Source organism: Bombus terrestris, chromosome 6 (genome assembly GCF_910591885.1).
Source record: "Bombus terrestris chromosome 6, iyBomTerr1.2, whole genome shotgun sequence".
NCBI classification, from domain to species: Eukaryota; Metazoa; Arthropoda; class Insecta; order Hymenoptera; family Apidae; genus Bombus; species Bombus terrestris.
The window spans coordinates 1,698,376-1,723,423 of NC_063274.1; the positions used below are offsets into that span (position 1 = coordinate 1,698,376).

General features: G+C 38.8%; 1 protein-coding gene and 1 long non-coding RNA gene across 6 annotated transcripts in view; one reads left to right on the plus strand and one right to left on the minus strand.

The window, feature by feature from the left end:
• Positions 1–25,048, plus strand: part of LOC100651353 (protein O-mannosyl-transferase TMTC1) — a 269,329-nt gene that overhangs the window by 113,079 nt on the left and 131,202 nt on the right. For all 4 annotated transcript variants that reach the window (XM_048406882.1, XM_003402901.4, XM_012319409.3 and 1 more), the window contains exon 2: positions 7,502–7,679. In XM_048406882.1, the coding sequence (XP_048262839.1) occupies positions 7,502–7,679 (178 nt within the window). The remainder of the gene's footprint in view (positions 1–7,501; positions 7,680–25,048) is intronic.
• On the minus strand, positions 11,263–17,025 carry LOC125385331. Of its 2 annotated transcripts, XR_007224444.1 has the most exons (3): positions 16,718–16,992; positions 11,939–15,915; positions 11,263–11,832 (listed from the first exon to the last, which is right to left on the minus strand). It is a non-coding gene; the product is annotated as an uncharacterized LOC125385331 (long non-coding RNA). The 2 variants fall into 2 exon arrangements; XR_007224443.1 differs by having other exon boundaries at positions 11,263–15,915; positions 16,718–17,025.

Below are 25,048 nucleotides of genomic sequence, written 5' to 3' on the forward strand. Positions count from 1 at the left end.
GAATCACTTCGACGTATCGATCTCTTTCTATATAAAGGGAATCTGTATAAAGCCATACAATTAGGATCCTAAGTCTGTAACTTTTTAATTTAGGAAATGAATTACGTAATCAAAATCGTATTTATTAAATGCCTTTGTAATGAATGTAGAATAACTGAAATAGGATTCGAAAATTTAATAACTCCAATACTGGAGTTAACGATAAAGCTGTTCTTTTTTCGATTTTGGCTCATAGACTTGGTAAAACCGAATATATTGGGTTAGCAACTAAGTGATTACGGATTTTATCAATACCACCTAATGACAAAATCCGTAATCACTTAGTTGTCAATGCAATGTATACGAAATTGCTCGTAATCTAAACAAACATCTAATACACTGAGGGCAATCTTCATTCAAATTGCTTACACCATATTGCTCGTGACGATGTGTGCAAAAGTCATTTTCGTTATTATCTTTCCCGGATTTATTTGCTTTAGCGTTTCCTACGTCAATATTTTTTCCTAAACGTTATTGCCAAGGATTGAACGATAGTTTGAAAATAGCGGAGATGATAATACGGCCCCTTATATTCCGATTTTACCCCATATTTCTTCCTCTAATTTGTCTGATCATCAAAACACTGTCTATGATACTTTCGAGGACCATGGAAGATAAGATCGCAACGCTTAAACTTACCACTCGAAACGCAAGAAACTTAACAATTCACTGCAGTGTGCATGTTCCGTAATATTGTAGGATCTTATACTACAATTAATTTACTTACAATGAATGGAAACATAAACAGGAAACGATGGTTGTTTAACGCGAACTAAATACAACAATGTGCTATAATTAAGACAATTAAATAGTTAACTTGCAACTCCCGTCACCACGGGTCCAACGCTCTCTCTCACGCGGACCATATTCTCTCGGCAACGCTACTAGCGTCACGTAAAAAAATATTCAACGAGTGATTAAAATGTCGAGTTCTTTTATTTCCACTCAATCTATACAGTAATTCAGGCTGGCTCGGACTGATTCAGACTGACTTGGATGATTTTGGGAGGAGTATTTATATTCTTTCATTCGTTGGAGTGGGAAAAGACTTTGGTTGCATTTGTCATATGTCTCTGGGAACGGGTAGAGTGACCGGACGCTACTCCGGTGGTCACTCATGATAAGGCGCTTGGAATTTACTGTCTTATCGCATAAATAGTCGAATTTCACCTGTGACAGTAGCAACACTATCTCGACAACGCAACTCGCACTGTCCGACTTCTCGATTCGCACTCTCTGGCTTCTCCACTGACACTGACTGTTAATTCGTCTTTTTCCCTTAGCATCCCTTTGTCTTTTGTCTTAGCCCCATCACGCACGTGTTCCGCAACCGCTCGTGACCAGATCACGTAGACCCTTTCCACGGAACTATTCGATTGAAGGACCTACGACACATTGATGGACTTGTTGGCACTTGGGCTTTCTCGCGACACTGTTTATAGTTCACCCGATATCTCTTAGGCCTTTTGTCCACGATACTACAATATAATTTTATTTAAAAACTTTAATATGGTGAAAATTAGTTGCCAAATAGCTGCCAGTTTATAAATTGCTTTTAGAGATGTTGAAGTGTCACCACTTCTACGAAAACTCTACATCTGGCCTTTTTAGTTTTCTCAAGCGCCGAAGCCATCGACAGCGTATAGACAAAAGACTAGCATGAAGGCAGACCATAAACAGTAGACAGGCGACGTTGGCTTCGGGGTTTTTAGTTATAAGGTAACACTGCTAGCGTGCGGATCTGGACCAGCTCAAATTGTATTCCTATTTATTATTACACTTCTCTATTAGATTAAATATATATATTTTGTACCTTACACTTTATCCACGCGTTTTCTCTCTTTATACATCTAATAACCTCAACAAGAGATAAACGTAACGTATGGTTTTACTCCTGTATACGATTTTGTATAGATTTTGTACTGGCAAACCTGATTACTTCCGATCTGTGAAATCGATAATGAACATTAGATCAGTCCGAGACGCGTTATAGTGCATATTGCGATAGCTGCGTAATAGCTTGTCTTGTTTTACGAGACTATGTATGGAGGACGTGATCGATCACGTTTGTCATTTCGAGTGTGATTTCCATTGTTTTGCGGATAATTGGTCGTTGTACCGAATTGCCATAATATCCTGGTATATATACATCTGTGTATACAATATGTATATACATAGACTTTATAATGTATGAATTCTGTGTACATACAGAACTTCGTATTATATGACGTAATATGATTCTGTATGGTAGCGATTTTACCTTTCAATTTGGTCTGATTTAATATTGAATTACTCTTTACTAGTGAGCTCAATAATATCCACGCAATTTACAGTTTCTCTATATTCTAGATTTGTAACGTTGTATAATATCGTTTAATAAAACTTAACCTGTGATAGATAATATTTCAGTAATAGTACAATTTCATATATACCCTTTATAAAAGTTTGAGCGTTTTGTTTGAAGATTTCCTTTCCACTTTATTCTTAATTTGTTCGAGACCTACGACTTGGACGTTGAATCTGCTGGTACTTCTTCCCAAAGCAGTTAAGGTTGAGTTATTTACAAAGATTTACCGAACTCTGATAAATCGTGGATATTCATGGAAATTCATATCTTTTAAAATACAATTAAAGAAATGGAACATAAACGAAGAATTGTTCCTAAGTAAATATTAAAATGACTACTTTACTTTGTGTATTTTGTATTATATATTTCTACATGTAGTATCGTGGAGAAAAAAGCCTAAGATATCGGTCGAACCATAAACAATGTCGCGAGAGCCGAGGCGTTGTCGAGTCCATCAATGTGTCGTTGGTCCTTCAATGGAATAGTTTCGTAGTAAAGGCCTACGTGACCCTGGCCACGGGTGTTTGCAGAGCACATGCGTGATGGGGCGAAAAAAGACAAAGGGATGCTAGAGACAGAGTTAGCGGAGAAGTCAGAGAGAGTGCAGAAGCCCGAGAGTGTGAGTGGAGGAGCCGGAGAGTATGAATCGGGAAGTTGAGAGTCGAGTATGATAATAAGACGTACGCCGATATTGTAATCAGTTCGTTGTATCGAGTATTGCTTGTTAAACTAAAACGTCATTACTTGTCCTTACTCTAAGACCCATTAAGTTACTACATACATATTTTGGGAATTTCACACATTTAAAGTCTAGTCACAGTCTAACTACAGATTGTAATTATAAAAGTCTCTAGGTTAGGCACATTATTTGTAGAATGAAGCATCTAGCGCGTAACATAGTCAAATTTTTAGAATCCTCGCTTCGGTGTGCGGGTTCTTCCGTTTCTGGAGCAAATGCAGTGTGTCGATCGATCTCTGATGAATCTACACGTACAGTTACGGTACAATATAGTTGCAATAGTAGCGAAATACCAGAATGCATTGTCTTGAATGTTGCGGGAGCTTCGAGTTTAAAAATTCTGCGATGCCCGGCCGTAAAAGCCTCGAATCTAATAAAATACTCATTTATCCTAAAATGAATCGATTCGTAGAAATTCGAGTTATAATTTCAGAAACTATTCGGCCAGATTCTTCAAAATCTTTTTCGAAATTTTCTTATAAAATAAACAGCTTCGTATCGCTGTTCGTGAAACGTTTAACTATGAAAAACTATCGATCGTATCGAGCGATTCCCTAGTATTTAAACACTAACAATGTAAATTCCATTCGTTCCATCGAGATGGAGGTCCATTTAGCGATCCACGGGGAAACCGAATCCGTGTAAACAATCAAGCGAAACCAAAGGAAGCGGAGAATCTGGAGCAGTGTAGCGCTTCGCGCAACAAGACCGGAGACTCGTGCGTCACAGCTAGGAAGCCCTTTAAGTGCAAACAGGAAGATCCTAAATATGCAACCCTCATACCCTTTATGGTGCGAGCGCCAGTGCATTCTCGCGCCTTGTGAAACGAGATTGCGTCTCGGAAATGTTTCGAAATGTTGGTTGGTCTCCGTTTGCTAAATACATATGGACGCCGGAAATAAGGGTATCCGTTTGCGAATACATGGCTGGGTGTCGTTGTACCCTCAAGAATCTACTGCCCTAGAGGAACATTTATTCATGGAATGATATTTTATGTTCAAAGCGATCCGCTTGATCTACAACTGGATCTCCTTCGTTGCAACGACGAAAATAGTCGCGTTAACTGTGCAAACGTGCTTTCGATTTATATGCTAATAAACACCACATACATAATTATAGCTATAATATCGTCGGTCGTAAGCTCGCTCGATCGACCACTGTGAATATGATCGGAAACATTCTTTCAAGTTTTCACGATCGTTCTTATTCGTATTTTGTAGTTTCTTGGACTCTCTGTTTCTCTGCTACATATTTGATATTTTATTTGTTAAATCACCGTGTCATGAAAATTAATCTGATATAACTATTCTCTTTAATGACGTAAGAAGCACATATTTGTTCGTTGAACTCCTTTTACGGTTGGAAGTACAAGGAAAGTATAAGGAAATAAAAGTACTCTACTTGGCTAGAAACATCGTTTTAAATTTCAAACAAGGCATCTTCGACCGTTCCACGAAGAAATGTATTTTGAACTGTGTGAATCGGGTACAATGTGAATTATAAACAAAGCGATAAGAATACGCGATTCAAGTAATTTGACGTTGGAATCTTTTACGGATAAATACTCGAAAGATTTTTGGTGCACGAGACCGAAGGTTCCTTCGTTCGATCGATATCGATCTAAGGATTTCAGCGAGACGCACGAGTCGAGTCAGTCCGCAACCAGGCGCCAGCTGATTCGACTACGATTAAGGAACGAAGTGCAGTTTCAAAGAACAGTTGCACAGAGGCGGTTAACATTTTATTAATTCATATAAAGTAGTTCACTGTATAGTTTTGCCTTGTCGCGTGTTCACTCGATACGGACTTTCATTGGATCATAATATAATAAAGAAATTCATGGCTTGGCTTGCATCGGTATAATCTTCAATGGCTGGGATATCCGGCCAACATCGAAACTTACTTGGAAACCTACTTTCTTACGAGTTGGGGAATTATTGAGTGGATTGATTTTGAAGAATTGACAACAAGTTGAAGATCGATGTGAAACGCGAGGTGTGCTGAATAATACAATTTAAGGAGTTCAGGTTGGAAAGGAAATTAGAATTTATACAATAACGTTAAATATCATAAAGGTTAATCCTTGACATTATCCATTTAAAATTCAGAATCCTTCTTAATACTCTTAAATTTTGCGCCTGCATATCTGTGAATTTTTAAACTCTTTTCAAGTTGTATTAAGCACTAATATTTATGCAGTAACTACTAAAAGTTTCTGACCAGAATGTAGCTCTACTTCAGCTTAAATTATGCAAAAGCTGGAAAACTCTTTGCGATATTTTATAAGATTACACCAGTGTGATAGATTTTCATTTTTAGAAATTCTTTATCTCAACGATATAGTGAAATTATACTTCACACAGCCACTCTACTACAACCTTACTTTCATTCTTCGATTATATATCAACATATAATACAGAAGCTTATCAATGTAATACTAACACTTTCGCGTTACTATATTTTATTAGACGAACTCCATCGACGTCTCATAAAATTCGCAGTAAAATCTGCGTACGAACGTGCAACTGACACTTCCGAGTTCTTTGGTTGATCCAGAGCCAAGGAGATGACAGGATACGCCTCGAGCCGAGCAGGATCCTTGACACCTGGAACGAGGCCAATCTCCGGTCCGCCAGGAGCGTCGAACTTATGCCGTCGGCAGAGTTTCAAAATTATTACTCGACCGCGTCAGCAGCTACCGTGTTTGTTTTCGTTCTGATGCTGGTACCCTGTCTCACCTATTTTCCATCCTCGTTCGCTCTTCGCCCACAATTTTCTCTTTCAGCCGCCTCTTTCTGTCGCGCTTTCTTTCTTCGTCTCTACGCTGTTTCATCTTTCTTCGCGTTTCTTCGTCACTGGAATCGAAGCGTTTGCAATGAAGAGCGGTAATTTAAATATTGAAATTATATTTGTTGAAAGAGAAAGAAAGTACCTATAGATTTCACGCAAGGATCGCAGAAGACAAAACTGATCGTCTGATTTTAATATCACTTTATGATTAAGTAGAAGAGTTTCAACACTAAATGTATAACAAGATAAGATTGAAAATGAAAACACCTTTTATATTCAAAATAATCAAGAAGTTAAGTTGATGATGAAGTTTTGTAGAAGACAAGAACGCGATTGCTGAGACAAACGATATTTCCCAAATTTTTGAAGGGAATGAAAAAACGCGTTTAGTTAATAAATGAAACAAGCAATTGTGGTAACATGGAATTGATCCACAACGTATTGAAGTCTTTTCCCTATAAAAAATAGAAAATGTGATTTATGTCCCTCTTCTATAGCGTTTAAGAGTAGCAAATGATCTGATTTTGGAGCGATGGTTGATTTTCAGTTGATTTTATTGCATTTTGTGTTGCTTCTTACAACAGCACCTACTTCGATCGTGCATTCCCACTGCAGCAGATAAAGTATTCGATGATCAATGGTCATGGAAGAAAACGCGTGGTATAGAGAGTTGGGAAGTTTCACAGGGTACTTTCATTAGAAGCGAAACACGTGGCGCGAGGAACACCGGCGACATAGCAAGAAAAGCAGCGAGCAAGAGAGAAATTGTACACCGGTTGCGGTGAATGGACGAAGCAGAGCGAATAGATGTATGGAGTGTTTTCTACAATCCGATTATCTTGGTCGACTTAAGCGGATTTCCGTGAAAACTTCGCCACGGCTGCGCCGTCAAATCCTCTGTAGTTATAAACGGGAAGACTGCCGCGCCCATTGTTTTCCGATTCCTCGAGTGGCCAGCTGATGGTAGGGAATTGACAGAAACAACTAGATGAATCGCATACCGAAGATAAGGTTTTGTATTTATGTCGAGAGAGATTTTACTGGAACGTAAGCGCATATCGTTTCGCTGATACTTAGTTCGTTGCTTGTTTATTGTAAAATCCAGTGATAATATCTACCAATAACAATAGCGAATCTTTAATGGACTTTGAAGGTGTATAATAAACTTTAACAACACGTAAACGTAATTGTCTAATTACAATCATGGCTTATTGTTTTCTACGATGCTTCATTACGAGTTCCGGCCGGAATTAGTAGCGATTTTGTCTTCAGTATCTCGGAGAATTCTATTGAACGTTGGTCGCTATCATCGCGGATTGTTTGCTATAGGAATTATGCGTACTATATTTTCAAAACATTCATAAAAAAATCTTTTTAATAAATCAACTAAAAACATTTCTAATAATCCATCTTATCTTTGTATATTTCTCCGTATTTTTATTTATAATATATAATATAGATAATATTGATAGAAGGAAATGTAGCTTATACGTTTTTATATTTTTAAGATATAAAATTAATTACCACACAACATCTGAAATTATTATCGTAGCACGTTTTAATTCAGTCCGTTTCCGTATTTTCAGGTTGAACTACTTGATGTCGGGATTAACGCCAAGCTGGTATCACGCGACGAATATTGCCCTGCACGCCATTGCATGCGTTTTGGTCACAAGGGTGAGCCTAGCGGTGGCATCACTGCGTCCAGGATTTGCTACCTTGACAGGCTTGCTGTTTGCTGCTCATCCTGTACATACTGAAGCGGTAAGTAATAGCTTCAAATAGATACGATGAAAGCTTACAACTATCACGTGCTGAAGCCTGAAAAAACGAAATCGCCTGAGCACTTTACGTATTTTTCTTTCTTCCGAGAATATTAATATAAAATAACAAGCGATCGTATAAACAGAGAAAATAGTTTGTACGATTTATCTTTATAGTAGAAGGACAAATTTTTAAAATATATCATTAAGAATAATTCCAAAATTATTTAATTCGGCGTTAGAAAAATATATTGGTATAAAAAATTGTGTAAACTAACGTTCAAACTGTGAATTTTTGAAAAAGTAATAATTACATAGATCGGATATGTTTATTAACCGTGAAACATATGACGTGAAATACATTCTACGAAGACCCAAGCGAATCTGGTACATCAGAAACAGTGTCCTAATTATAATGATGTTCCTAGTTTTATCATCGTTAGCTTCGCAGTGTGCAATAATTCGAAGAGATTAACGTAAAAACTAATTTAAAATTTTCGCCTAGTTTAGAACTTGTCTTAAGCCGCTTAGGGATACCAAAGTGATTGGCAGGAAGTCCTCATGTACTTCTCGTCGTATCTTGCGCATGATGCACAACAACGATAAACGTCAGTGATAATGTTTGTATACGTAATCTGCTTCGGTTAAGCGCATAATAGCGATATTGTACTCATCTTCGATTATCTGTTATTTCAGAGGATGTACGTTTAAAAATGACGTGTGAGGAGTGCACACTATTCTATGGAACGCTATTGACAATGATTAACGATCCTTTCGCATATGATTTTCGATCCAATTGTATTTTTCTAACGTTTGAAAATATCTGAAAAATTCTTACTAATATGTACGATTACGCGTTTCAATCTTATGTTACATATTTGTTGAAAACATTATAGATCCTCTATGTTTGTTCAAATGAAAATAAGAATAGAACATGAAATTGGAAGATGTGAACGAGGTAAAATATTGTCTACAGAACATTTGCAATTTTTCTAATGAAATTGAAGAATCATAATTTACAATCGAAAATGGGAAACAAACATTGATCAAGTTTTTTCTGCAGAGGCTTTGTTACAAAGTTGTAAGCAAACACCGAGCGGAGATTGAAACACGATTCTATTGTATAGTATTGTATTGTATAGTAACAGATTCCGCGTTTCTACGTAACAAAACTTTCTATAATAATATTTTTCGAATTTTCAAATTATAAATTTCCTTCTATCGCTTGACCAGAATCGAAACCATCGAGCATAAACCGTGCATATTTGAAAATTACTATTTCTTTCTTTTCAATCTAACTGCATCCTATTCACAAGTTTGCCACGAATGTTTCTTCTAGCGCATGTTATTGATTATTCGAAAGCAAAATGATCACTAGTCACGAGTCTATTTTTCACTTGTCGTGACCAAGATCTGCGTAGCAATAATTTCAAATGCAACGTTTAAATTTGCATTTTATAAACGTCAAAACTCCCAATTACCAGGGGAAACTTGTACGAAAAAGAAAAAGAAACGCAGAAATTAACGCACTGTTATTTGAAGTAATGAAACTCACGCAGAAGCTACGATAAGAAACGTCGTTCGCTGTTCGTTAAAAGTTTCTTACGAATGGTCATTAACGTAAGACGCGGGCTTTCGAGTGAAAATTACCGCCTGTGCGGCATATTGATTTTCAAGGCTGAATTGTCTATGCTCCAGTCCGTTTGCTGGTCACGCACTGTTCTGCACACCGTTATATCACATGCGTGCACATATTGTCGCATGTGTGACGAGTCGCGCGTGAACAACGACCCTTTGTCGTCCGTGCTGTTATCGCGATGTTATGGTCGTATCACGTTCTCGGATAAAGAAATCCGACATAGACGCGTAACTTGCGATGCCGTTAAATTGTACCGCCGTGCTGATTGGCTTTAAGATAAGGTTAATCGCGCCGTTTCAAATTCGTGAGCGACTTTATGGGTCTCGTCTAATGCGACACCAACGTGATTTCGGACGTGAAAAGTGTGAAAGCGATACGAAAAGTCGTGTAAAATTGTTTATTGAATTAGTTAGCAATTAAGAGATAAATATTGAAAATACCCATTGGAGATTCACAGAATTGGATCTACGTTAATTCTCCGATGTGAAGAGAAAGCAAGAAAGGACGAGGCATTTGAAGAAACGGTGCATTCAAATATTGAAATAATTCGTGAATTTTGTATCGGATGATCAATGAAGATATTATTTAATAAGTATCTTTCGCGCTAATCAGACATTCAAACGAAAATCCACGTTTCAAGAGATAAACTGGTATCCATCGCGTTCATAATTGAACATCCTCGTCGTAATGATCTATAGTGGAGGAAGATACAGTGGTCGAACGACAAATCTCGAAAGCAAACATTCTATTCGGTGGTAGAAGGGGGTGGGTTGATCGCTGGTAATGCCACCGGCGATATTTTGCTTTCTATGCTATCCAATCGGAATTACAGCTCCCATCGGTTCTATTCGATTCGCTCGGTAAGCCTCATCATATTGCTATTCAGCCGCTATTCCGACAACAGACGCGGAATCCCTTTGTTTGTCCTTGTAGGCGTTGTTTACCAAAATCATTAAATCCGGTCCTGGATTGAATCCTTGATCGAACAACGCCGTGGGTGAGCGTTAATCAAGTTGTACGAGCAAGCCATCGAAAGGCCTGGCTTGCCAAAGACACGGAGTCTTTTGATCGTGCTCGAACGATCGTTTATCGCGGCGTGAAATGGCATCAGGCGTTCTTTGTGCAGATTTCCGTCGGTTTCGGTGGAATCGTGACACGTCATTTCGCGACTCGTGCGTCACGATTCATCTCTTCGCGTGTTATTCACGCGTACATGTAGAAGCGTGTCGCGCGCGCACGCGTCAATGACGGGGACAACGAGACGTGTCCTCCTTGTCAAATCAGTTTGCGCGGTCCGTCCGCTGTTTGCCGAAATGATCAAGCGGTGAAAGCACGGCCGGTTTCTGGCTGTCGGATCAAGCCCTCGACCGAACGTTGAAAGGTAGCGCGTTAATTAAGTACAACAGCACCGAAGCGGCTGTTTCCAGTGTAAACCCTGACGAACAAAGGATGAACCGGTACGGAAGAGGGACGAGAGAGCCGGCTATGAAGAGGGTCACCGACCGTTCCTGGACTTGGTCGCGCGTTCAGGCAATGCGCGAATTTCCGCGATCGATCGATTATCACGCCTGTCGGTTCTGCTATATAGGTCAACCTTTCGGGTCTGCTCCCACTTGGTGAATTGATTGCTAAAGTACCTGGAAGGAAACTGACTGAACGTATCGACGCGGAAGCGAGTCTGTTCCGTTTCCTACGAATACTTCGCGGAGTCCAACTGTCTGCTGTTTGAGCTAGTACGCGTCTCCGTAGGAAATATTAACTCGTACCGAATCGGTACAATTTCTGCGCGTGACATATTCTAGTTTATCCTAGTACCGACTTTATTACGTTTCTGCGACACGCAAGCATTTGAAATTTATAATTTATAAAATTTCATTTTAGAGAAAATTCTAGTCGAGGGATATGTTCTTCGTTGTTCGAAATCTAATTGTTGCGAGACCGAATCTTATACATCAGATATCCTTTTATTCAGTTTGATTCATACAGTCTATTTTAGATATCCGCCGTGAAGTTATTTGAGTTACCACGTGATAGCAGATTACGAGATACACTCATCTTAGAAGATCCCAGCTTATCCACGCTTTCCTTAAGTGGATCCCGTTGTTAGTCGTACAACGTTCCGTCCATTCCCGTACCAATATCTTAGCTTATATACCTAAGTCACGCAGTCTTGGTTCAAACCATGTCTCTCAATCGCGTAACAGTTCCTTGCACGAATTCCTCCCTTTTCTCAACCGTTTCTCTCCTCGTGTAGTTTTCCCACATGTGTGAATCCCAATTTGACTGGATATAGCGTTTGTCTGCCGAATCGAACCTATCTTTAGAACGATTGTTTCGTGTGTTGTGGAATGCACACGAGTAGAACAGCGAAGTTTTGTCACGAAGCAAATTTTATCGACATATCTTATTAAACAGCAGATTGAATTGCTATTTACGATCCAGACAGCCAGACGGATATTGTACGTTGTTAATTGGTAAAGCTATTTCGCGGATAAATAACCAAAATGGAATCCGCCTAGGAGATTGAATAAATAATTACGAAAGTTATAAAAAGCTGACTTATAGCGTCAGATCGCGATCAAAAAAGATTACATTTTAAACATTCACTAAGGTATATTTACCGATCTTCGTTACGTTTACTTAATTATAACGTCGTGTGTACGTTTCTAAAGTATGAAATATTTGTCCACCGATGAAACGTTAATTACGTTTGCGTAACTGAGGAAAACTAAAATTAGATTGGAAGGAAACTCGAAATATTTCCCTAATTGCCAAACGTACGTGGCTCCTCAGCTTTCAGTCAGCGTTTGTAATCAAAGGCACATCTCTGATTTGTGTCTGACAGAGCATAAGAGACCGTCCTACACATATAAGGTGTCTTCGCCTCAGGAGTTTCGTATTGACGATAAACACTGGCTATTAAAGCCGGCACCATCGATCGATGTGCTTCCTTTAAGCCCCTTTTCGTTCATAGGAACGTCTAGTCGCTGCCTTTGAATTAGCTTGTTTTCTGCTCTACTAACTCTAGCCGTATCGAAAGTAGCGTCAAATGACGCTCGTTTATGTCGCGAAATACGACTTCCCCTGCTGCAACTCTGTAGATCATCCGAATATTTCTGCCTTTATGCCTATTCCAAAATACAAGTTACACGCGTGTATACAAAGTATTATGACTATTGAAAAAAAGAAAATAATGTTCGTGTGCCAGTTCAAAAGTAATCGATACAAAATTTATCAACATTTCCGAATTCAAGTTCTAATAGAGCTGTGTTGGAGTAGTATCTATATACTACCAGGTTTGCAAAATGGCAAACATGTTTTAATGTATACTTTTCTTTCTCAAAAATGTTACCAACCATTTTTGAATATTCAACGATACTATTTATCTTCTTCGCTCTTCATTTGTGTTTTTTGCTCTGAACATCTTCATCGTTTATTTATACAGAAATTAGAAACGTGGAAGAACCGATTTTTCGTTATTCCGCTTCTGGCTTTTCTGTAGACTTCAGAGTAGTTAGCTTTTTCTTAGGTGTTTTACGACGATGCTTCCTGATGGCTTTCTTCGAATTTTCTTCCCGCTGCGTTCGATTTTTTTGCGTTGCTTCCGGCTATCAACTTTTCCGTATTATAAATTGCACGCGAAATTGAATGCATCGATTTTCCTAAAGTATATGTCCTACTTTCGGATATTTTTGTCGGATGGAAGCCATATAAAACTTCAAGTGACTCGTGGAAATATTTTCTTTCGCAGCAATGGGAAATTCTATGACAATTAATTTCTCCAGTGTCACAATAAATAAACCTGGTTTGGATGCTAATTTAAAAGGTATCGGCCAAGGTATCGAATGAAAGTTTGTTGATTCCCTAACTTTTACTCAACATATACTTCTGTTGTTATGTTGTGTACATCGTCTGTCTGAATGTTATGTATATTGCGTTAAATGATAGAATTAAAGATAAACGTAGACTCTAGGGAAAGCGGCCCCGGTGATCTTAACCTTGACGTATGTTGTCAAGATCAAGGTTATCGGGGCTGCGTCCCCTAAAATTAACGACTACCTTGAAACGTGAAAAAGCGAACACGACACAATCCTTGACTCTGCTGTGATCGATTTAAGACCATAAAATTAAAAAGACAAGTAACGCGTATCGATAACGACTCTTTTATACCTCGTTTCATTCTAAGAAAGTTTTCACTACTGGTGAAAAAATACATTACGATGCTAGTTAAAAAATGATCCAGCTGAAATGATCCAAATTCTCAAGCTTCCAAAACGGTCTACTTTCACCGCAGTCGCAACTACGTGAAAAACAAACAATAGCGGAGGTTAAAACAATAAACGCATTTCGTTTTGTAGCGGTGAAATTGTGGGAAATGTTTTCACAGCAGGTGGCGCGCGAAAGTGTGATTCAGAGGCTTCTATTCTACTCGAAGAAAACTCGTATTCCGTCTTTCCGCGGAGTTATACGCGTTCCAGTGAAATCATTCGTGAAATCGCAGTCGTCCTTCGTTCCACCGGAACACAGGGCTCGTCTATTTTCCTGAAAGCAATCCGTTCTGGTCGACGATGGTGTCGGAGTAGGCAGATGGAAATTAAAGGGACCGACGAGACCGTGTAGGTGTTGCTTCCAGGATATTTTCGCGCAGGATCGACGGTTCGCGTTTCCAGGTTAATGTCGACCGAGCAGAAGTCGCTTTTCTTCCTTTTTCCTCTCTTGCTTCTTCCTACTCCTATACCGAAGGTCGTTCGAGATTCGGATGGCACCAACAAGAAATTTTAGAACTTCCATGCATCATCGAGCGAGAGTATCCGGTAAGAGCTGGGCTACATGGGTTAAAAGGAACTTTTAGCGATAGAAGAAACGGTCGAAGGGAGGCTGCTCGAAGTGAAGTCGAACTTAAAGTAGGCCGCGTCGATATATACGAGTATGTACGTACGAGAGTAACATAGCGCATCTATCTGATTTAGAGATGCGTCTGACGAATCGAAAATATTAGCTCGTAATCAGTATGCTGGTCATTTTATCGCGTAGACGATAGATTGAGAAATTACGCGACAATTAAAAATATAAGGAAGATAGTATCGTTTGAATCATGGTCATTATTGCAAATGTTGAGTTTTTATGCATCTGCGGAAAATTTCGAAGGTAGAAATGAATTTATCCCACTTCTCGAAATCAGCCTAATTAAAGGAAGGAAAAAAGAAACTGTAATCTAAATCTCTATATCCGCTATAGATGCAATCATTTTTTAAATAATTTAACGTTTCTAGCGTTTTAATATCTCTACTTTATCGTATCGACGAAATATCATTTCTGCACTCTGACATTTCGTTCAATTTGAAATTTCGTTTAAGAGGTTACGAAAACAGAGGAAGAAACGCAAACAGAAAGAAGCATACGCGTCCCTCCTTCTATTTATTTCTGGAGATATACGTAAAGACTCGCCAGGCCATTTTCTTCTAACCTTTTTAATCCTCTTTGGCCTCTAGTGATTCTCGCGAAATTGTTCAGCGAACGGAAAACACCGTTCCATTTCTCGCCATTAGATACGGTTTGCCAGGGTAATCGCGAATTGCTACGGACATACCATTATTTCCTATGTATGCATGGCTACGTTCTTATTCGTGTTTAGCGAATAGTCGTACGAACTACGGCTCCCACACGATATTTCAATGCTCGATAAGGATAATGGGAAGTTCCTCTGAATTAACGGAGGACTTGCCGGGTCGACGCGCATTAACGAAGTAATTTACGAATACTTCTGGGTAACCGTGGGTTATCCAGCACATATGTCTTCAGCAACCTTCCGCAGACCATTCTTTCCCTACCACTGCACCACCGATATTATTATGCTACCCTCTGCAGCTTTATTGCGGATAAAGACATTTCTATATTGGCCCAGATTATTTGTAATTTATATACGATCCATAAAGCGTTTTATCCTGATTGTTCTTTCATCTTCTCTTATTTTATGCCTAGTTAATACGTGTTTTGCGAAAGTTATATAAATTGTTGAATATTCCATGACACTACATTGCTCGAAATTATTGAACGATGATTTTTGGCGTTAGTCTGATTATTATGTCCATTCTTTGCATACTTCGAATCTTCAATATCTAAACAAACGACGTTAGGAAATTATTGTCTCCATTATTGTCACTCTAGAATTTATTCGTTCTTGTATCTTACTCTTTTTCGTTTTACGTAGATTTTCTCGTAAACGAAGGGTTTGTTATTTCGTCCAACGTTTCCTCACAGCGGTAGGCAAAGGAAGATATATGGGTATTTTTATTAGATTGTTATTAACATCTGAGGAAGTGTCATCACGTAGAGAGTTAAATATACACAACTATGGTCGTCTCGTCCTTATTTCGCAGAATGATCGTCATTCTTTCCTCGTCGCATTCGAATATCATTTCGATCACGATACTCGATTGTTCCGACTAATTTATTATCTCGCCACGGCTTAATTGATCGAGAACTCGGTAATTGAAGCTGCGAGTCACAGAACTTTCGGGAGAATACACCATGGAGCACAGACGAGCCTCTTTGAGGCGAGATTGGATTCCACGAAGGGTGTCCCAGTTGGAATTCTCTGTTGAGGGAAGGAAACCAAGGTATCACATGTGCTGGCAATAGTGTTCAGTATTACCAACATCGATTACATTTGCTCGTGATCCATATTGTTCTACGGCATTGAAAATATGCCAGATAGGATAGATTAACGCTAGAATTATCAATCTCTAGTATCTAGATATGAATAATTATAATTAACGTCGTAATGAAAACAAATAGATATGTAGGTATTATTTAATCGAATTACGTATGATCCATTATGTTTTATCAAGATAAAGATTACAACGTTTGACAGATTAGGTTTCATGTTTGTACAAAAATGCGTCTGTAAAAGAAAGACACCTTTCGGACATCCTAATATAAATACGATTATCTGTGTATTTTAGTGCAGTTAACTGATAATTGTAAAAGCAAAAGACCCGAAACACGTTCGTCTCGTAGGATCGGTAATTAGAATTTTAATAATATGTTTGATAATTATTGGGACAGAATCGTATTCGACGTGTTTGTTCCAATGGCCATTATTACGGCACGCGAAGACTTTTACTATTTTTCTTAGACTCGTTACATCTACCTCCCCCTGTTTTTAACCCCATGCCTTATAAATTGCATAGTAGTATTTTATCTATGATCGTTGTCTATTCGCCTTTAATACATCGTATCAAATGCAAAATATTTAGATATGTCTTCGGTGTAAGACAAAGAAATGAAAAGAAAACTCTTTTACAAATATAGCGTAACCTGCATTTTCTGAATACTAGAAAGTATCGGTTACCCTTAGTATTCTCAAATTTTTGTCTCTGCCCTACCATTGAACTTACCACCTTCTGTAGGAGAAGGCCAAACCCTTGTTCCTCGGATATCCATCCCAAAAGTCTTTAACTCATCTAACTTTAAACTTACGAACTTTTCCCTAAAGCTCACAAACTTCGATATCACAGATTCATCCACGTGATTTGATCATCGTTACGCACCGCTCAGTGAAAAAGAAGCTTTCTCATGCTTTCCAAATCAAACAAAGTCGCTCGATTATTCCAGGGTTGCGCTCGTTACGATGTGGCGTTTCCATGAAACTTGCTCGGTCCCGTTTTATACAGCGCTCGCCGGAATTGCCGTGTATCGATGTCGATCAAACGGTAACAAGGTCGATTGAAGCTTCCTTTAACGCGCATTATTAATGAGCGACCGCTACGAAACGCCGTGCTGCGTCATCGGTAACCTAGATAGATTACGTTCTCACAGGAGAACGTAATTTGGATCATTACGGAATTATGTTAATTAAGAACGAGCTGGACGATTGGTGGCGCGATATTAAGGGGTTCCCGGAGACATATTCGTTATCTCGTGGGTCATCGATTCTCCGGTGTTCCCGCGGGACCGCGACTTTGGTCCGTTGGCAAGCACAGCGGTGACCTGGGGTTAACAGCGTGAGTTTAAAAGTGATTTATCTCTGATTTATGGAGGAAGAAGACGGCGCCGGAAGCCGAAAGTTTCTCGGCTCCTCGGCGGCCAGGCGGAAAGAATTATCGGTTGGGCACAATGGACAGTTGGCGATATCGTTTACACGTCGAATCCTACGACCGTTTGTTCCGCGAGCGGATCGTACCGAGGATAGGACAATGGCAGTTCCTTCGTTCATCGAGAAAAAGATCTCGCGTGTTCTGCGATCTATGCGGTTTGATCCGGGTCAGGAATAATGCCGATTGAAAGGAGACGACGACGCCCTTAAATCTGGGATAGATAGCTGGCGAACAATATGGCTCGTGTTGATTCATGTTTGCACTTACTCACTTTAATTTTCGAGTCTACTTCTCTGGCTGCAGGACGTAGCAGACGATTAGATGGGAATTTGACGATTTTATACGTACATTTGCTAGTTTTTTGGGAAATCATTTATCGCTAATGTTAGTTTTTACTTATCATCGTGCTTTATAATCCTACCTATGACTTTTATTGAAATCATTTATCTAGCTTAGATTTTGTTATAATTTTGTAATTATCGGAATATTTTTTTAACGATATAAAAGTTTGATTTATGACTCTATTTATGATCGGAATTCCTTCTGAACCTTGTTGATCATTATTTAGAAAAATATATGACCAGGTTGTTCTTTTATAATTCTACTTTTAGCTACAAGATTCCACAAAGATACTTCCATTATATCTTAAAGCGAAGGCTAATTTATTGTAATTACTAGGAGATGCTTGAGCATCATTAGAGCATCAGTTGTATTTCAACGATATATGGTTTACTTGTTTATGACAATTGCGCATTAGGTAATTGGTTTTCCAAAATGTCTGAGAAGGTATCCACTACCTGATTCCGTTTATATAACTGAATATTCGAAAGTAATTAAGTTAAGTGGTTGTTATCGAAACAGACAGTTTGAAACTTTCTTTCGAGAATTCGTATTCGCATAATTTAACGAATAGAACTTCCTGTACAAAAATACAATGATATTTACTCGAATGATATCAGTCTTCTGCCTTGACTATATTATATTACGTATTACTGGTAGACAGATCGAAAGGAAAAGACACTGTTTGTATATAATAAAATTAATAGCACTCACGTCAATCTCATAATTGTATTTTACATTTCGTAATATTAATCTACAAAATTCTGCAAAATATCCAATTAATACGCTTCACATCGAAAGCACCGTCAACTTAAATATTAAAAGTTTGGTATGTCTTTTAAATATCTTTTTCTCTCTCTCTCCCGAGATATTTTCATGATTAATAACATTAGTAAATATGTAGTCAAATAAAGTTGGATTTTCAAATAAGTAGGCTCCATATTAATTGCTTGAATACTAACATTGATTTAAATGTGCGATCTTGTCGTATTTACAAATTATTATGCCATTTTAGCACGCTATATATGATCAATTACACAAGCAGTTTACTAATTGCCTGTAGATATTTATATATTTATGGGAAATTTAAACATGCAAATATAAATTTTACTCTATAAAATATCAAATAATTTACAAATTATGGAATATTGTTGCAACATTCAGGGAGTGAAAGAAACTCTGTGGAGCTGCTATTTCTTGAGTCGTGTTAAAAATGAATTTGAATAAACACTGGTTTCGTCCAAAAATCGATCATATTTTTCGATACGTATCGTAGCACGGAGTTATACCATCAGGTACAGTAACGCGCCATTAAATTTATGTTCTCAAAACCTTGCGTTACATTATTTTTCTCTGCTCGCCATCAGTATATTTCCAAAGGACTTACTCGTAATAATAGATATTAATCTGTATAAAATAAATATAAAAATTTAATAAAAATTTGGTGCGTTCTTAATTAATTTATTCGCAATTATATAATTATATAATATTATACGACAGGTAGAACATCCCTGGCTAAAATCACCGAAAAACAGCAAACCTACTTCGCTTTATTAATATATCGAATAAAACAACAAACAGTCCAAACATTTGGTATTTGCCATACGTTCATTCGTAAAAGTTATTATTCGATTATCCAAAGAAAATATTTCGAAAATATTGAAAGCAAACATTTCACGTTAAATCTGGCAGACGAATCATTTCATTATTGGCAGGTACGATCCTGTATTGAATAAAACGCGAACGTGATATCAAACGATAAGGCGTGGCGCAAAGTACAGCAGGTTGTTCGTTGTAAATTGCCAATCCGAATAAAGTAACTCTGTTTAAACAGCTGCGCGTCTCTTCAAACGATCAATAATGACTTGCTCGAGGAAAATCTTTTTCGGCAGTGGAATATCATATTCCGTATGGTATGATGTCCTGATGTCGATTCAAAGGGAGGAAGGCCGCCGTGCAAACGAAAAGAAGGAACGTCCAACCACGAGAAACGAGTTTAGATACCTCTCCTCTCTTCGAAGATAGTGCGTTCTACGCACTACCTGTGCACGGATTACGTCAACGGTCTTGGATTTTGTTAGCATGAATATTTCACCTTTAGATCCCGCAAGCTCGCGCGCAAAACCCGGAAGGAAGATGCCAAAGATGAATTTTTACCGGTGACAAGGAAATGCTTCTCGATCAATTATGCATGTATCTGCAGCTGCGCGCCGCGTAAATAAACGCAAATCAAATTATCTCCGGAAACGAAACGAGACACCACGGTTTCGCGTTGAATTTCTCATCGAGATTGGAATTATACATCACTGTGTATTAAATACCCAAGTATGAATTTTTAATCGTCTATAGTTCTATCGATCCTTTGTTCAAAAAAAGCTTGGTATCTGAAGATAAATTTGACAATGCTTTTTTTTTATTGGAGATGATTCTTTACTGAGAAACAACGCTGTACTTCGTGTACGCTACCATAATTTCGCTTATGCTCGACCCTATAAAATAGAAGAAAGCGCCGACCTAATAAACTACGTTACGTTAAATCCTCCGCTAGGAAATGGGAGAAAAATAGGAAGTAGAGGAATTATTACTGAATGTTAGCGAGTCCTTAACGAAATGGCCAAATTACAGCGAGGGCAAAGAAAACTATTTGCTCTGGTAACTATTTTCGTTGGTATTCAAACCCGTTTTAGGTAGGTAATTGTCGAAATTACTCGGTTCGTTCGCGCGGAAACGTAGCGGGCCGAGACCCGCGCCACCCATCCAACCCCACACTCCACGACAGAAGTTGCGAATCCTGGTGAACGCTTTTAACAACAACCGGAAGTAGCCAGGCATCAGCTGTCTGAAGTTCCTCGCTCAAGTGTCTACAACCTTGATTGCGCGATTCATAACGGCGAGAATCCGACTCGTTCATCCTCCCTCTTTCTATTTTCCGTTTCCGTATATTCGTTTCTTCGTAGTTGCACACGCGCCATAATGCTTTGGCCAGCTTGCCGATTCTTGTTGCTCGCTGCGGATCGCGCTCGTTACCTGGAGCTAAAAAGTGGAATTTATACTGGCGGGAGATGATGGCGCGCGAGCACCAGCTCCATCAACTTGCCAGCAAACGATGGAAAAAGGTATTTTTCTCGAGATCACTAACTCATCCGTAACGACACTTTGGACAAATTCGCTGTTTCCTCCGAACGACTGCGGTTTAAGGTTTTTCTGAAGGCTAAGCTCGTTTCAGGGCGAAACTGCCGCGAAAACGTTTCAGATCGACGTGATTCGAGTAAACCTGCAACTTTTGCGACCTCTCTTGTTAGCGAGTTGTTTCCTCCTAGCAGCTTTGTTCCTCCTAAATGGGACAAGTCGAATATCTGTCCGTGGATAGAGTTTGTCGCGTAGGACATTTATTTCACGGCTACTTTTAGTTGTGCTTTATCGATGTTTTATTTGCAATCGCTGTTAAGGTAGATATAGAGATCTTACGGGTTTAGAGATTAAAGAAGCTTTACCTTGGTTATTCCGTTTAGATAAACGAACAGTTAAAGCGATAAAATCTATTGACAATTCTTTAAACAGATGGAAATTTTTTCTTCGAGTAATTTTATCAACGATTCACTGTAATAATATTCCAATGTATTAATGGTATTAATATTAATTAATTAATAGTATTCCAATGTAATAATAAATATAATGTACTCAAAAGCAAAATAGATCTCTGCTAATTAGAACATTTATTACAGATGATGTTTATTTGCTTATACGTCGTGTAATGATTGGTTTCAGATTGTTTGTCTTCGCGATACTAGAAACACAATACCGCGTACAATGTATCATAGACATCGTTTTATCCCATACGTCCATGTTCTATCTGAAAGATATAAATTTCCCCAAAAACGGTTCACATCAAAGGGAAACACTCGACTTTTCTTCTACTCCTCTTCAGCTTTATATCCGAACGAGTACGAGTAACGCGAATAACATGAAATTATTAAGCCTGCGCTTAATCGAAACGAAAGAGCAATCCTCTATAAAGATCGAAAATACTTTCACGTCTAATCGTACAATTCCAGTATTGTAAATCTTGATTCGGCGCATGGAAAACCGCGAAAGTAATACCATTCGACTAACTGGTCTGGATGGAAAACAGGGCGATTTCGCTATTCGCTGGTCGAGATGAAAGGCTTCAATTTCGGCGGAAACTATCAAAGCGATCCCATAAGGTTACAACGCGGCATCGTTATCGTCCTTTTTGTCCGTTCCATTCGATATCGCCGTTAAAATTCGCTTTATCCCAAAGGAACCGATAGGGAAGTCGAGGTCAAAGCGGGTCGCTCGCGACTATCTAGAGCAACTCGAGGGCATTAGTCGACAAGTGCATTAGTCGGCATAACTCAGCCGCTATCACGACGGTATGTAAATGGCTGAGTTGTTGCTCGCTATTCCGGGATCCAGATAACAATTTCTGCCCGATAACATACGCCACGGTGGACCCTCTCTACGGCATGGTCGGCGAACTTGCGGTAAGTTTTGCGTAACCGTGCAATTTACACTTGGACGTCATAGGAAATTGATTCTGCTCGGTGACGACTAAGATTAGCAATCTCCTGCTACACGTTCAAACGCCTGTATATTCAACAGGCTACTAATTGAGGTCATTAATTAAGCGTGCCCACCGACCGATATTATCCGGCATGTGACTATTTTAATGAATCGTGCTTAATTTATTTTGCTCACTGTCGAGTACGAGAATCAGAGACTTGGATCGAAGATAAATTTGGATAATTAGATGAAACAACGAGTTTTCGAAATAATATACAAATTTTTGGATTTTCTACGAATGTTTGTGTGTAATAGAGTATTTATTTTATTTCGATTTTCTTTTTGCTTACGTAACCGATTTTATTTAATTTGATGTTGCTTTACGTATAATTATATTTACACGTTATTGTGTTCGAATAATATTTACACAACGTTCTTGGATTAAATTGGCCTAAATAAAGATTATATTGGAGGATAACATAAAAAGATAAAACGTGTAAATACGTAGGTAGCTATATTAAAAATGTTTGGATTATAGTATCCTGTCAATTTGTTAGGGAAGCATAGAAGCTTTTTAATAAAATTAACTCGTATTGGCGAGTGGACATTTCCTTCTTTATACATTTATCATTATGGGATATGTCTGACACAGCACGATGCGTCGTTTATTCTACTTGTAGTCGCGTAGCTTTAAATTGGATTCTTTCTTTTGAACGTTGTATTTTTATTTGCCTATTCTTCTGGATAATAGCATATAATTTATCAATATGAAGCCTCTCAAAAATAACTCTCATAAGTCAATTGTATACTTCGTTCGTTTAAAAAGTAATCAAATCGCTCTACATCTATAGCGCTTCAAAGTACAAGAAATGTATTTTTAAATCCTGTGCCATAGAAAAGAAAATTAAAATAACATTTTGTACAGTACAGTGAGTAATCTGCTAGCGATCATTTCGTTATTTGTACGCTTGCGACTATGTATAGGTTCGCAAGATAATAACGCGTGGAAGTAACTCAGCATGTGCGTTCTTTATGGTTGAAAGTTTATGTCCAGAAATTTCGTAATTCCAGTTCATAGCAACCATACTACGTACGTCGTACCTATACAATTCAAAATACCCATAGTTCGCTTTTATTCTCTTTGCACCTTTCGAAAATTCCTCTGGTTTCGACAATGGTGAAAAAGTTTCACAAAGTATCGCCAATACTATTACAAACTGGCCAAGCGTTGCAACTTAAAGCACCGACAGTCTAGCAGCGAGTGTCTGAAACGGCGCACTAGTTGCCCGCGGAAGGAAACTTCATAGAAGCCCGTCTTGACTGGGGTTGGAAAATGGTTTTATGCAAGTTGCAAGAAAAGAGGCCTGCCAACTCCACTTGGGAAAAGGGCTTTGCCACCGCATCTCGCTTTCCTCGTTTCTTCCACCGGCTACCTTCTTCTTTTCCTCGATCCCCGCGTTCCTCTTCCTTTTTCTTCGTTTCCGCCGTCATCGTTTGCCGACCTTATTCTCGAATCGTTTCGCGGCACAATCCTGTGAACTTTCTTTCGTCGATATCGTGAATCTCCAGTATGTGCGCGTGGTTAAGTAATATTCCGATATAGGAATAAGCATAAGAATTTCATTCTTCATCGTCTGTTTTTCGATAACAGACGCTCAAAGAAACGTGAATTTTACTTCGATCTCGTTTTATAATCGAATCACTGCTACGTCGAATTATTTCACTTTTATCCGTTTTACGAAACTTTCTAAATGCTTCGTATTGATCGAAGTTCAATTATCAGAGTCGACCGGTCAAAATGACAAGTTTGTAATTTCTTCTAGAAATTTTGTCGATTTGCCGCATATTCTTGAAACCTTGAACGATTTTTTCCAAAGTATGTTGGATAAGGACTTGTTCTTTTCCCTGCGTGATGCGTTTTTCCATGTAACCTCGCGTTTTAATTTTCGTTTCTTCGATTCAAGTTCTATGTTATAGTCGACTAATTCCAACTCTTCCGTAACACGATAATCCTCTTTCGACGTCGCACATCGTTAAAAATCTACAAAACCCATTATCCCTGTCACGATTTTCTTCTCTCGCGAGAACCGATCCCGTAAACCCTCTGTCGTCAAGCCTGTCGGAAGGATCCACCGCTGCAATGTCTCAACAATTACCGTCACCACAACCGTTCAAGCGTCAGAACCTATAAACCCTACGGACTTATAAATCCGAACTTATAAATCGACGAACGCACCGGAGAAATTGCTTCGGAGCGACGTCGCGTCGCCGCTTGCTATCTCGTCGCGCGACATTATTGTAGCCGGAAGAGGTATCGACAGAATTACGTATCGAGCGGAAATCCCTTTGTCGGGAAGGCTCGGTCCGTGAACCGGCGAGACCGATAGTGGCGTGCATTCCACCGCGTCGACGTTTTGTTCTATAAAAGTTGCCGAGGCAGTGACCGCGAGCTTTTCTCTCTGGACTCGCCTTAAGAACGTCGAAGCTTCGACGAGTAATTGGCGACAAATAGAGAAAAGACTTCGACGACAGTGGCCATTCTTCACGGTCTGGTCATCCTTGCGCTTCGTTCGAGAGTTTCGACGTTCCTTTAGACATTACCCGCGATTCCGATTTCTGAATTTTCGAATGACAAAGAGACCACGTTGACTCGCTCTTAACGAGCTTTTAGAAGGATCAGCGACGGGTTAGCGAGTAGCGAAGCGGTTACCGATGTTTCAGGAGAACGAGCGGATGAGACATATTCTTATGCAAATTTGTTGGTTTTTC